At 42.3% G+C, this 13,491-nt stretch overlaps 1 protein-coding gene across 4 annotated transcripts in view; it reads left to right on the top strand.

The window, feature by feature from the left end:
* Positions 1-13,491, top strand: part of BRAP (BRCA1 associated protein) — a 71,117-nt gene that overhangs the window by 24,876 nt on the left and 32,750 nt on the right. For all 4 annotated transcript variants that reach the window (XM_029571683.1, XM_029571682.1, XM_029571680.1 and 1 more), the window contains exons 6-8: positions 496-644; positions 757-832; positions 7,396-7,534. In XM_029571683.1, coding sequence (XP_029427543.1) covers positions 496-644; positions 757-832; positions 7,396-7,534 — 364 coding nt within the window. The remainder of the gene's footprint in view (positions 1-495; positions 645-756; positions 833-7,395; positions 7,535-13,491) is intronic.

Genomic DNA, 13,491 nt, shown 5'->3' with positions numbered 1-13,491 from the left:
GGTCTATTTTAACAAAGGGGGTTTTTCTTTTAGGGAAAGAATGGGGAAAAAATTTAAATCGTAGTCAAATGATGGAGACCATGATCAAATGTTTTTATGCAGGTAGATGCTGACTTACTAATATAAAAACACGGTCTGAATATTGATCCTCCTCCCCTCCATGCAGGTAAAAATATGCATGCTGTGAACAGCGCATATACTTACCTGCATGAAAAAATGGGGGGTGGGGAGCAGGTTGGGGAAGTGACAGATCACACCCAGCTTTCTTTCTGAAGTTTTCCAGGCATCGGTATGCTCCAAGGTCTCATGGAATAATGATTTTAGATTACATTTGGGAATCTTTTGTAACTTGTAGCTTTGATGCCAGCATTGCAGATTGGAAATAATAAATACCTGAGTTGCCCCCTCCCCCCCCCCCCCCCCCGCTTATTAAATATTTCCAGTGGAAATTATTTTTAGCATAGATATGTTTTCCTGTTTCTCTTGTTAATGAAGGGCGCCAGCCTCCCTGTGATGGATCTGACTGAACTTCCCAAGTGTACTGTCTGTCTGGAGAGGATGGATGAGTCTGTGAATGGGATTCTTACAACCCTCTGCAATCACAGCTTTCACAGTCAGTGTCTACAACGTTGGGAAGACACAACGTAAGACTTATTGCCCTACCTGTATTATTTGAGAAGACCTAAAATAGCTTGTCTGTCCAATTTTTGTTTTCATGGTGTGCTATTATAGTGTGTGCTGTTGTTACGCTTGTAGGTGTCCTGTCTGCAGGTATTGCCAAACACCCGAACCAGTGGAAGAAAATAAATGTTTTGAGTGTGGAGTTCAGGAAGTAAGTGGAATTTTTGTACAGTAGAGGAATACGGATTCTGCAGCAGATTTATCCAAATTTTGCTCTGCTATGTTATCAATGAAAATACCTCAGTGTTGTCATAAGAAAATCCCAAGGCAAAACTAGAGAAGGTTTTGCATTGGAGAAAAACTCTATCCCTCAAAAATGTTTTTCTAACACTTTAGTGGTTTTGTGTGTTATCCTGATATTGTTTCTGTGAAATAATTTTTTTCCAGTCGATAAGCAGGCTGAATTAGCCATGCTTTCTGGGGTGATGCCCTCTTAGTGTACAGAGCTTTGCTCTGCACTCATGCGCAATGGTTTCCTGTGCAAATCCATCTTCTCTTCAGTTTTTTTTCTTTTCATGCAGCTGGACGGTAGTGCAGTCAACTTTCTCTTCTTCTCTTCACCTTCTTGTCATTTATAGCGACCCCCAAAACAGCACTTTTAAGTGCTAAAATGGCTCTAAAAACACTGGGGTTCAAGTACTGCCAATGCAGTAAGATTATGTCCTTAATTGATGGACATAACTACTGTTATCTCTGCCTTGGCCTGGATCACCAGCAGAATTCTTGCCGGGACTGTGGACCGATGTTCCCGAGAGCCAGGAGGCAGAGGGAAGCCAAAATTGAGAGACTCCGGCAAGGTGAGGTGTCCTCAGGCTCTTAGACCCCTATTCCCAAAGGCCTGGAGTCTGCCTAATCTTCGCTTGGACGCAAGGCGCACAGGGCTCCCTACAAGAAAAGAGCTGTGTCAGTGAGACCCATCAACATCTCAATCTGGCATAGCCAGTTGGGATCAACTCTCAAAAAGCCAGAACCAATGCAAACGGGGGGGGGGGGGGGCAGAGGCTAAGCAGCGCCGTGCACACAGCCCAAAGCGCTGTCTAAGTCTGACACATGGACCTCGATGAATATAAGAGTGGGCGGCGTTGCGCAGGATTCATGATGCAACTCTGTCTGAACGACCTACAAAGATAGCGTCACAGGAAACGAAGCAAACGTTGATGCTGATATACGAGTCAAAATCGACACTTGAGTCTAGACCGAAGCAGTCATCAAAGCAGACTCAACCCTCCAGTCGGTTGACGCACTCAACGCAGACGACTCATAGCATGAGGAAAAGGACAGGCAAGTCTTCACCATTACTGCCGAGAGAACTCATTCCTCCAAACCTTACACAGATCCTTATTGTTTTATGCCCAAGGAGCTCATGGTGGTTCACCTCTCAGATGACAAGGAAGACGGGGCTTCTCGATCCGAGGTTCTCTTGGAGATATGGTCAGTGTTTTCCTCAGTTTATTCTGATCTGTCATTACTGTCTCATAGGAAGAGACAATCTCCGCAGTTGCAGGAACCAACTGCTAAGAAGCTCCCCCACCGTAGCTTGCCATCAGTTGAGCACCATAGAGGACCAGACTCCTGCATACTGCAGGTGGCTCTACCTTTGCCTCATGCGCAGCACAGGAGATCTGCCCCCAAGACACGGTCACATGCTGAGCCAATTTCCACTCCACAGAGGGAGAAGTACACAGACTTGTGTGTGTATGGGGGGGGGGCGGGCACAGCCTCACAGGCCATGTCCCAAATATTGCACATACTTAAAGCATTCTTCTCATGTGACCCTCAGCAAAGCCATTTTTGGTGCCCTAGTCCACCAGCAGAGGAGGCGCACTCACCCCTGAATCCTCGTTTATCCCTGGAGTGAGAACGCAGGCCGAGAACCAAGTCCTTCCCCAGAGCCAGATGTTGATATTGTTTCTCCACTAACTCTTCTGTGAAGTTCTACTGGTATTCCATCCACCCTCTTGAGGGTCTTCCAGAGCCGTCATCACCTCCAGAAGATTTGACCTATTCCAAATTTGTAGACAAGGTGGGGTCGGCCTTGAAAATAGAAACCAAGAAGCTTTCTGATCCAAGGTCAGAAATGCTGGGAATTCTAAAAAAATCTTTGACTTCCCTGTGGAGCTGACATCATTGCCATCCCATCCAGTATGAGATGTGATCATGGATAAGACCTGAGAGTCTCTGTTCACAAGGCAAGCAGTTTCTCGGAAGACAGACCTAAAGTTCCAGATGTGCAAATCTAATCCCTATGAATCACTATGGAGTAGTGTGATTTCCCCCACCATTCTTCAGTATGGTGGAATCAGCGATGCGTAAGGCCAAGAAATTGTCTTCATTCCAATATACCTCCTGAGAAAGACCATAAGATCCTTGATGAGTTTGGCAGAAATGTTTTTTCCAAGGGGCGATGTTGAATGCTAGGATTCAGCAACATCTGTTTTATATCATGCAGTATTTATATGAATGCGTGCAAGCAAAGCCATCTATCTCAGGGGGCACAGGTGATCACCCCCCCCCCCCCCCCCCCATGTTTGGCAGACCTGGAGAAAGGTCTATGGCACTTAAGAACCATATATGAGGCCTTTGAAACATCTGCACACACATCCACAGCTTTGATAGCAGCTAGAAGAATAGCCAGACTCCTTGTATGGTAAGCTAGCTGACTTACAATGCAAGGCAGACAACCTGTTTGGGAACAAACTTAAGGAAACTGTCTCCCAAATTAAGGATCAAAATATGACAGTTCTTTCCCTCACTTATACACTAAAGCAACAGGGCTCTTCAAGGTGCTATTATGGGCAATATAAGAAGCCCTATTATCAAAGGCACTCCTACCAACAATATCTCTTCTTCAGGTCACAACCCTACCAAGCTTACCTGCTGCCCAGACATCAGGGGCCACAAAATCAGATCAGAGGTTGCCTGAGGGGCCAACGGCCTCAGAAACAACAGGTACCACCCCAAAAGCCACAGCAGAATTTTTGAAGAGGCTTGGGCTGCAGCTACCACTCAAAGTGGGGGGCAGGGTAGCTCAGTTCTCCACTTCTAGGAGGCCATCATGTCTGATCGTTGGGTTTTGAACATCATTCTGGACTGCTACAAGTTGAATTTCAAACACATTCCATCTATCCCGCGCACTGTAGTTCCATTTCGGGACCAGTCACAAAACTACGCTGTTACAACAGGAAGTAGGGTCGTTTCTCCATCAGGGGGCTATATGTATTCAACCTTACTCGCAGTGCCACAAGGGATTCTACTCCTAATACTTTCTCATCCCAAAGAAATCCTGGGGCCTGATTTCAATCCTGGACCTTCGTTCTCTCAACATGTTTTTTCAGAAGGAGAAATTCAACATGACCTCCCTCAAATCAGTTCTGCCATTCCTCCAACCCAATGATTGGATGTGCTCACTAGATCTCAAGGATGCATATTCCCAGATCCCGATTCACCAGTCCTATTGGTGTTATCTATGCTTCCAGGCCAATTCCAAGCATTACCAATACAAGGTTCGCCTGTTTGGCCTTTCTTCTGCCCCGTGAGTTTTCACTAAATGCCTTACCATAACTGTGGCCCATCTCCGGAAAAGGGAAATAAGGATTTTTCCCTATCTGGACAACTGGCTGATAGTGTCTCTGCATTCAGAAACACTGTAATTGCATCTAACAGACATAATTATCTGCCTAGACAATCTGGGTTTCATCATAAATTGAACCTCCACCCTACTCAGATCTTACAGTTCATTGGAGTAAGGTTAAACACTGTACTGGGCAAAGCCTTTCTTCCAGAAGTCCAAGTCTGTTCCCCGCATTCGGTAGCACTTCACCTATACCAGCAATCCCATACCTCTGTAAGGTTCTCATGTTGTTGGGGCACATGGCTGCAGCGATTTATGTTGTCCTACATACTCGCCTTCATATGCATGGCCTGCAGTAGGGCCTAAAGTCCCAATGGTCCCAGTTCTGTCAACCAGTTTCCAACAAAGTAGCATTAACGAAAGCCGTGAAGTTGGACATAGCCTGGTGGTTTTCTATGAACCCTGATAGTAGGGGCACCATTTCATCCCGTTCCCCCCCCAGTGCATCACCTTATACTAACAGATGCATCAAAGAAAGGGTGGGGAGCGCATATGCACGGACTGAAAACCCAGGGCTTATGGTCTAAGTCAGAGAGCAGATGTCAAATCAACCTGCTGGAGTTAAGAGCAATAGGACATGCTGTTCGCAAATTTACCCCTTAGCTCCAGGGTCAAAGCGAAATGATATACACAGACAACAAAGTTGCAATGTTCTGTGTAAACAGGGAAGAAGGGTCAGCTTCCAGAACCCTCTGCAAGGATGCAGTACACATTCTAGAATGGGCAGAGGCTCACCTCATCACATTGAGGGCGACCTACCTGCCGGGAATTGCAAACACAGAAGCCAACAGACTAAGCAGGATATTCCATCCCCATGAGTGGGCCTTAAGCCAGTCCATAGCGGGCTACCTCTTTGCCAGGTAGGGGAGACCATGGATAGATCTGTTTGCAATGGAGCACAATGCAAAACTAGGCTGTTTCTGTTCAGTTTACCCACGCCCCAAGAGAAATTCACAGGATAAGTTCCTCAATACCTGGCAGAGTGGTCTTTTCTATGCATACCCTCCGATACCACTAATATCTCGGACAGTACAGAAGTGCATAGCGGACAACACAGATCTCATGCTATCGCTCCGTCTTGGCCAAAACAACCATGGTATGCTTATCTAGTTTAACTTTCCATTCTTCCTCCACTTTCCTTGGGAAACAGCACAGACCTTCTCACACAGGAAGACAGCACCCTGTTACATCCAATGTAATCCTCCGTCCATCTGACAATGTGGAGGTTGAGAGGAGGGTATTAGAACATTTCAACCTTCTTCTGGGCATTCAAGATATCCTGGTCTTGACTAGGAAACCGTCAACAAGAAAAAACTACGCTCAAAAATGGGATAGATAACACAATTGGTGCAGGATAAAAGACATCGATCCTTTTTCCTGCAGCCCTGAACTCCTCTTGTACTGTTTGTATAAATTATTCATGTCAGGACTGGAAACTTCCATCAGAGTTCATTTAAGAGCCTAGCAGCATACCATACTCCGAAGCAGGGGCTTGCAATTTCAACTCAACTGTTGATGTCTAAGTGAATGAGGGAGCTCATTCATGTCCGTCCTCCAGTCACCAAGCCACCTATTCTGTGGAACTTAAATGTTGTTCTTGAAAGGCTCATGCTTCCCCCATTTGAGCCATTGCAGACGGTGGCCATGAAGTACCTTGCATGGGAAGGGTAGTGTTCCTGGTTGCAGTAACTTCAGTGAGACAAGTCAGTGAACTTCAAGCATTAGTTCATTACCCCACTTACTTGCAGTTTTACCTAGGCAATGTCACCTTACGAACACACCCATCCTTCTTACTGAAGGTTGAATCAGCCTTTCATCTAAATCAAACAATCACTCTACCTCTAAAACCTCATACTATTGAAAGGGAAAAATTACTGCATACATTGGACTGTAAAAGTGCATTGGCTTACTACAAAAGAAGAACACACACACAACTAAACAGACTTCTCAGTTATTTGTCTCATTTAACCCTTATGCCGGTGGCAAAAAGAATGATAGCAAATTGGATAACAATGCATTCAGTTTTGCTACTCTTCCTTTTCTCCCAACTTACGGACTCATCAAGTGAGAGCCACAGCGATATCCGTGGCATACCTCTTCAATGTACCACTTCTGGATATCTCCAAAGTGGTGACCTTTACATCTCATTACTGCCTTGACTGGCAAACAGCCTCTGACAGCTTCCTGGGTGCAGCAGTATTGCATAATACAGTTAGAAGTTGAGGAGGTCCACACACTGGGCGGGTTGCATGCACATCAGTTACGGACTGATATCCTACCACATTCTCATCTCTCGAGTGACCAGGTGAACTGGGCTGGGGACGCCCGGAATCATGGCTAATTCAGCCTGCTTATCGATGGGGGGAAAAAAAGCAAGTTTGCTTACTGTAAATTGTTTTCCATAGGTAGCAGGATGAATTAGCCATGCGGCCCCACCCTCCTCCCTGGACAGCCTCTTTGCCAAAAATCGCTTCACTTAATAGCTTGAATATCAACTGAAGAGAAGATAGATTCGGGTGGAAAATCACCGTGCGTGAGCGCAGAGCAAAGCTCTGTACACTAAGAAAGCTCCACCCCTTGCTGCCAGAGGATATCACCCCAGATAGCATGGCTAATTCATCCTATCATCTATGGAAAACACCGTTTACGGTAAGCAAACTTCCTTGTATGTTGCTCTTGCCAAATTCTTTTTTGAACTGACTGATGTTTGAGATGTGCTCTTTTGCTTTTCAGTCTAGAGCAGGTACTTGAGATGCTAAGTTTTGTCTTGTTTACTTTCCTGTATAGTGAATGAAGTGTTGCAGAATTTCACTCTTTTTGCTTTAGAGAACCTTGGCACTGTAGTAAAGAGAGTGTTTGAGTACATCCCTCTAATTTTCAGCAGTCTATATACTGACACAGAAGTAGTGTGTGTTTTATAATATGTGTCTAGCCTACACTTTTAAATTCAGCATGCTAAGCGCTCTTGTTTGAGTCCCACATTTTATTGTCTGAGAAACTCATCACTGGTAACTTCTGCCATGATTATAGAACCCCCTGTATCAAGTAGAAAGAAATCACTGGGGATTTTTTTCCACTGATAGAATCTGTGGATCTGTTTAATATGTGGCCATATTGGATGTGGGCGATACGTAAGTCGGCATGCCTATAAACACTTTGAGGAAACGCAGCACACTTACGCAATGCAGCTGACCAACCATCGAGTTTGGGACTATGCTGGAGGTAAGTTAGTTCTGCATGTCAAAAACAGCAGGACTAGCAAATAGATTTCACAATTATAAGGTAACATTGTACACAAAAAGCATAAAGATTTTGTAACATTGTATTGATATTTTAGCGTTTTTGATTTTCATTTTTATTTATTTATTTTTAATTTTTATATACCGAGGTTCTTGTATGAAATACAAATCAATCCGGTTTACATATAACAGTGAAACGCCCAAAAAAGGCTTTACATAGAAACAATTGAACACAGTACAATTGAACATGATACAGTTACAAGAAAACAAATTGAACAGAGTATCATAGTACAGTTATCATAGTACAGTTACAAAAAAAAACAACCAATTGAGCACAGTATCTTTAATAAGGGGAACCAGGAACAGGTCAGCATGAATGAATACGGAATAAATAGCATGTCAATACAGGAACTTGAATAATTAAACTCCGAGCTGAAAACTGCCATAGGCATTAGTCCCGTGGTCTACCTAAAAGAAATTTCAAGTTAGAAAAAGGGGAGGGGGACTATAGAGTGTAGAAAAAGGGAGGGGAGAGATCCTTTAGGAGAGGGCAAAGGACAGAAGAAGAGAATAGAGATATAACATAGTCCTCTGACCTGAGAGGGAACATTTAGCTGAATTGCTTGAAAGACTGACCAGGGGCAGCAACTGATCAAGAGGGTCAACATAAGAAACTCAATGAGATAAACTTAATCATGGGCTATCATAGCATCTAGGCAGCATTAAGTGTCTGGGAAGGCTTGGCGGAAGAGCCAGGTTTTTAGCTTCTTTTTTTTTTTGAACCCCTGATGACTTGGTTCAAGTCGTAGATCTGGGGGGAGCGTGTTCCATTGGTGGGGGCCTGCTGAAGATAGTGCTCGTTTCCTTAGTGATGTTTTTGCAGGCGGGGCATATAGTGTGCCTTTGTAAGCGCTTCTGATGGGTCTGGAAGATGTATGAGGTTGAAGTTGTGTGCTTAACATGATGGGAGCAAGGTTGTGTGTCGCTTTGTGAACGATTGTGAGAACTTTAAAGAGGATCCTGTATTTGATAGGTAGCCAGTGTAGGTTACGGAGGATGGGAGTGATATGTTCACGTTTGTTGGAATTTGTAAGGATTCTGGCGGCGGCGTTCTGAACCATCTGTAAGGGTTTGATTAGTATTTGTGGGGAGTCCGAGTAGAAGGGAGTTGCAATAATCGATCTTAGATAGTATGATGGATTGTAGTACTAGACGGAAGTCATTGAAGTGAAGGAGAGGTTTTAGCTTTCTGAGGACTTGCAGTTTGTAAAAGCAGTCCTTTGCGGTAGTGTTTATGAATTTTTTTAGGTTTAGATTGTTGTCCAGCCAGGCTCCTAGGTTCCTGACGTCAGGTATATTTCAAGGCTGCCGTGCATATTATTCAAGAAAAGGGATTGGTGCTACTGCTCAGTGTGCGGACTTGCACTAATGTAGCCCCTTTGTGTCAAGAAAAGCGGAGGAGGCAGCTCGTTAGTTCTACCATGCATCAGCCCTAGGTGGAAGTGATGTGAAAAGCAGCCAGCTCTGCTTAGCTGACTGCTCCCTTCTCCCAGTGAAGCAGATCTAGTAGTAGTTTTTTTTTATCATTGGAGAAAGCACCCTGCAGGGGAGGGGAGTAGTCAAGCAGGAAGCAATTCATTTTTTTCAGGGATGAGAAGAAAACATTCAGGTCAGAGTGAGCATTAAATAGTGTGAACCTTTTAACACAAGACACTAAAGCACCCTAATTTGAAAAATAGATTATTGCTTATTTCTAGCTAGTAAAACCATCTTAAAAAAAAAAAAAAAGATGCAGTTTATAATCAATTTAAATCCTGGTTTAAACATAACATTAGCAATTTTAATATTTCTAAAACAGATATTGATATTAAATAGGTTTCCCTCTGAAGGTTTTCTAGCATTTTTCACCTTTGAGGGAATTCATCTTCCCATTAAGTCTCAAATCCGGAACCTTGGTCTGAGCTTTCAGTATGCAGCCATATTAAACATCTGATAAAACATCTTTTTTTTAAATTCTTTTTAAGTTACATGTTGTGTAGGCTTAAATCTTTGCTTGAATTTAAATATTTTTTATCTGTTTTGCAAGTGTTGGTTTTCCTCTCATTAGACTACTGTAACTTTGTTAGCTGGTCTCCTGCTAATTGGATGTGCATTTGATGGTCTATTCGCTTGATTCGTTTTGGCAGTATGTGCGTATCTCTTGAATGGATAGTAGGCGCACAAAACGGATTGTATGTGCATATGTGGTTGCTGCCTACATATATGCATACTTTTTGCGTGGCTACTATCCATTCAAGAGATACATGTGTACCACCGAAACAAATGAAAAATCAACCAACTAATGCACATCCCTACCTGCCAATGCTCTTGAGAGAATTACAAATTATTCAAAATTCTGCGGTATACATTCTGACAGGAGTTAATATTCATCAGCATATAACCCCCCTATCTTGAGTCATTTAACTGGCAGCCAATTCAATGGTGAATATTTTACAAACTTGCAATGATTGTTCAAAAGTTGCTCCATCACACTTCTCCCTGGATTAATGCGCTACCATGTATTTTTAAGCCCTCTAGATACTTATGATCGTCACATAAGGGTCTGTTAGAAATTCCATTACCAAAACTGGCACTTCTCACAGAAACCCAGGAACGTGTTTTTTGAAGGTTGGGCCCTCTGCATGGAATTCATTGCCAGAAGTCTGCATCTGTCTGTATTTTAAAAAGGGTGACAAGACCTTTTCATTTAAAGAGGTGTTTGATCTGTCTGCTTGATCTATTCAGAGATGTTTTCCCCACCATAATCTGACCTCACAGTTTATGCCATTCTGTTCATAGATGTGTAAACCACTTAACCTAACCTTGCAGCTTTTTCTGATCTCCATCTGTCTTTTTTCTGTTGTACTGTTATTAGTTTTTCATGTTTTTTATTTTTAATGAGTATTTTGTTTGTTTTATTATTTGCATATGTGTGTGTGGTTAATTTTGTGTTTTATTCTTATGATTGCAATGAATCAAAAAGATCAAACATCTATTTTTAAAAACTTTAAATGTTTCATAAAGATAATTTCAAACATTTATTAATGAACCACAGCATCAGACATTCTCATGGTGCTTCTTGGTACAATCCTACTGTCTCTTGCCTCGCAATGGGCTGCAAATGGTGACAGAAAACAGCATTTTAAATTCATTCATTTGCTGGTTCAAAAGTACTACCATACTTGCAAGAACCTAATCAGTCACGTTAACTTGTTTTAAAAATATCCATTGCCCAACCAGTTCACTCCCTGTTCAGTTCACCTGTATTAATTTTATGATTGTCATATTGTTTCCCATCTCGAACTTTTGCAGAGGGCAGGTTATATATATATTTTTAAATAGCATGTAAAGAAAACTAGGTACTCTGCAACCAAACAAAACAGTCACTTTAATTTTGTTAATGATCACCATCCTGCCTACCCTTAAAGAAAGCAAGCATACATGTGCTTAGCACAAGATACCTGCAAGCTAGAGATCTGCTCAGTAATTCATGACTTGGTGTACATGAAGAGAATTCTTGTTTAGTCCCTGGCAATGCTCTGTAAGTCCGCTGAGCCTCTGTGACGTGTCTGTTCCTGTTCATACTCTCAGCTGAGGATGAGAGGTGTTAATTGCAAGCTCCAAAGCTATAAAGCAATTAGCCTTTGTTTTGTTTTTATTTTTAAATGTTACTTTTGTTGGTTGGGGAGTATAGCAATGCACAACATCCTCATTTGATAAACCTCTTTAGGACCTTTTTTTTTTTTATGGCTAAAAGATTTACTTTGGATATCTTATTAAAATATCCTTTGTTTCACTGGAAACTTACCATTCTGTGTCTCTGCATCTCCATCTATTTCCATTGTGGATACTTTAAAACATTTTTTTTATATATTTATTGAAATTTTCAAAATAAATACAAAGAATAAACTTTGTACAGAAACATGAAATTATTTAAGAAAACAAATATTAACAGAAAAAAAAAAGAAACACATAAATATTCTCATTAATCTTGGCCCATACTATAAACGAGGAAGGCGTAGGAAATATGAGAAGACATAGCGAGAATCATACAAGTCACAAAACTCGTGACCTATAACAAGAAATTAACATAAGCAGTGTCCACATTCAAAATTCCAAAAAGGACAAAAAAAATCAAATCAGTAGGTATTGGGAGGGGGCAGAGTCTGAGACCTAGCATCTAAAAAACCCCATAGCTCTTCATGAGAAAAGAAAATAAAGCTGTCTGCCTTAAATTTAACTAAACATTTGCACAGATATCGCAGACAAAAAGAGGCTCCGAGAGCCTGACCCTTCTGATGCATACAAAAAAAGCTTTTCTCGTACCCTGAGTAGTCTTGGCCAGATCAGGACAGATTCTAACAGGAACATCAAAGAAATGTACACTTCAATGTTTGAATAAGCATTCATTACAAAACTCGCATTGTGTTCACTAAAAAAGGAAACTATTAAAGTCGCTCTCTTAATAACCGCAACATTAGATATCTCCAAAAATGCCAATAATTTCTCCATATCCAAACCAGAATGAGGCTGGCTCGACTGACTAGTCTGTGATCTATATGGAAAAAAGAAAACTTTGAGAGCAGGTATTCATTCTTCAGATAATTGCAGCACTTCTATCAGTTGTTTCCTCAGTGTAACACGTGGAAGTTCACCTGTGACTTTAGGAAAGTTAGTAAATCTCAAGTTTAAATGTTGAGATTAATTCTCCAAATTTTCAGGTGGTCTAGACAGGAAACTGTTCGTGTATAATTGCAGTATGAAAGCCTGGAGGAGTTGTATATCTTGACCCGAGGATTGTAGCTTTCCAGAGTGCTCTGAGAGAATATGCTGATGATCCAAGGTTACAGAGCCAAGTCTCCGCGATACCTTCTCTACCCTAAGTGAGTGGTCCAACAATGACTTAGAGAAATTAGTCACTAAGTCCCACAGTGATTCGAATGTCACAGTCACCGGTTTTAGGTGGAACAGAAAAAGCCTGAGCCAGGGAAAACTTACCCACTGCAGGGGCGAAGGTTGATGGCAAAGCCTCCACAGAAACCTGGTTCCCAGCAGAAACCTCCCAATCGGCACAGGATAACTGAAGAGTGAAACGGGGTTCTGGAGCAGGAATTGCGCTGGTTGCTCCCTCCATGGCGTCTTCAATGACATCATCTCCATGCACTTCAGCAACTCCAGTGGTGTCATGCAGGGCAAATGGCAGCTGAGAACAAAAATCCAGTGGGCTAAATGATATCTCTCCAGCGGAAAGCAGAGCTCTTCTCTCTGCTTCACCAACAGGGCTCAAGGCCCGCAATGCTCTAGTGAATGTCGCAAACTTCGAGATGGATCACTGATGTGAAGACATGGAGGAATAGACTCATACGCTACCTTTTCTTTTGGACGGCATCTTAAAGAAAAAGCAGGTAAACTGAATCAACCAAAAGAGCAGGGCAGAAACACATCCACTTACACTGCCATCTTGACTTCTCCCTCTCCTGGATACTTTTACTAAAGATGAATATTGCCTTCTGCCATTAATTGCTAATAGACTGGCAATAAATATTGATAAAACAGAAATTGTGATTCAGCAGTGCTTTAATTCAAGGGCACTTCCTGACACTTTCCATTTCAGTGGATATAAGGTCCATGTTTTGAAACGTGTGAAATCTGGGAGTTATTTTTGACCTGTTGCTATTGCTTCACCGCAAGTAGAACATAAGAAAATGCCATACTGGGTCAGACCAAGGGTCCATTAAGCCCAGCATCCTGTTTCCAACAGTGGCCAATCCAGGCCATAAGAACCTGGCAAGTGGCTATTCTCTAAGTGAACTTAATAGCAGGTAATGGACTTCTCCTCCAAGAACTTATCCAATCTTTTTTTTAAACACCACTACACTAACTGCACTAACCACATCCTCT

This window comes from Rhinatrema bivittatum, chromosome 11 (genome assembly GCF_901001135.1).
Source record: "Rhinatrema bivittatum chromosome 11, aRhiBiv1.1, whole genome shotgun sequence".
Taxonomy (NCBI): Eukaryota; Metazoa; Chordata; class Amphibia; order Gymnophiona; family Rhinatrematidae; genus Rhinatrema; species Rhinatrema bivittatum.
This window is presented reverse-complemented; position numbering and strand designations above follow the sequence as displayed.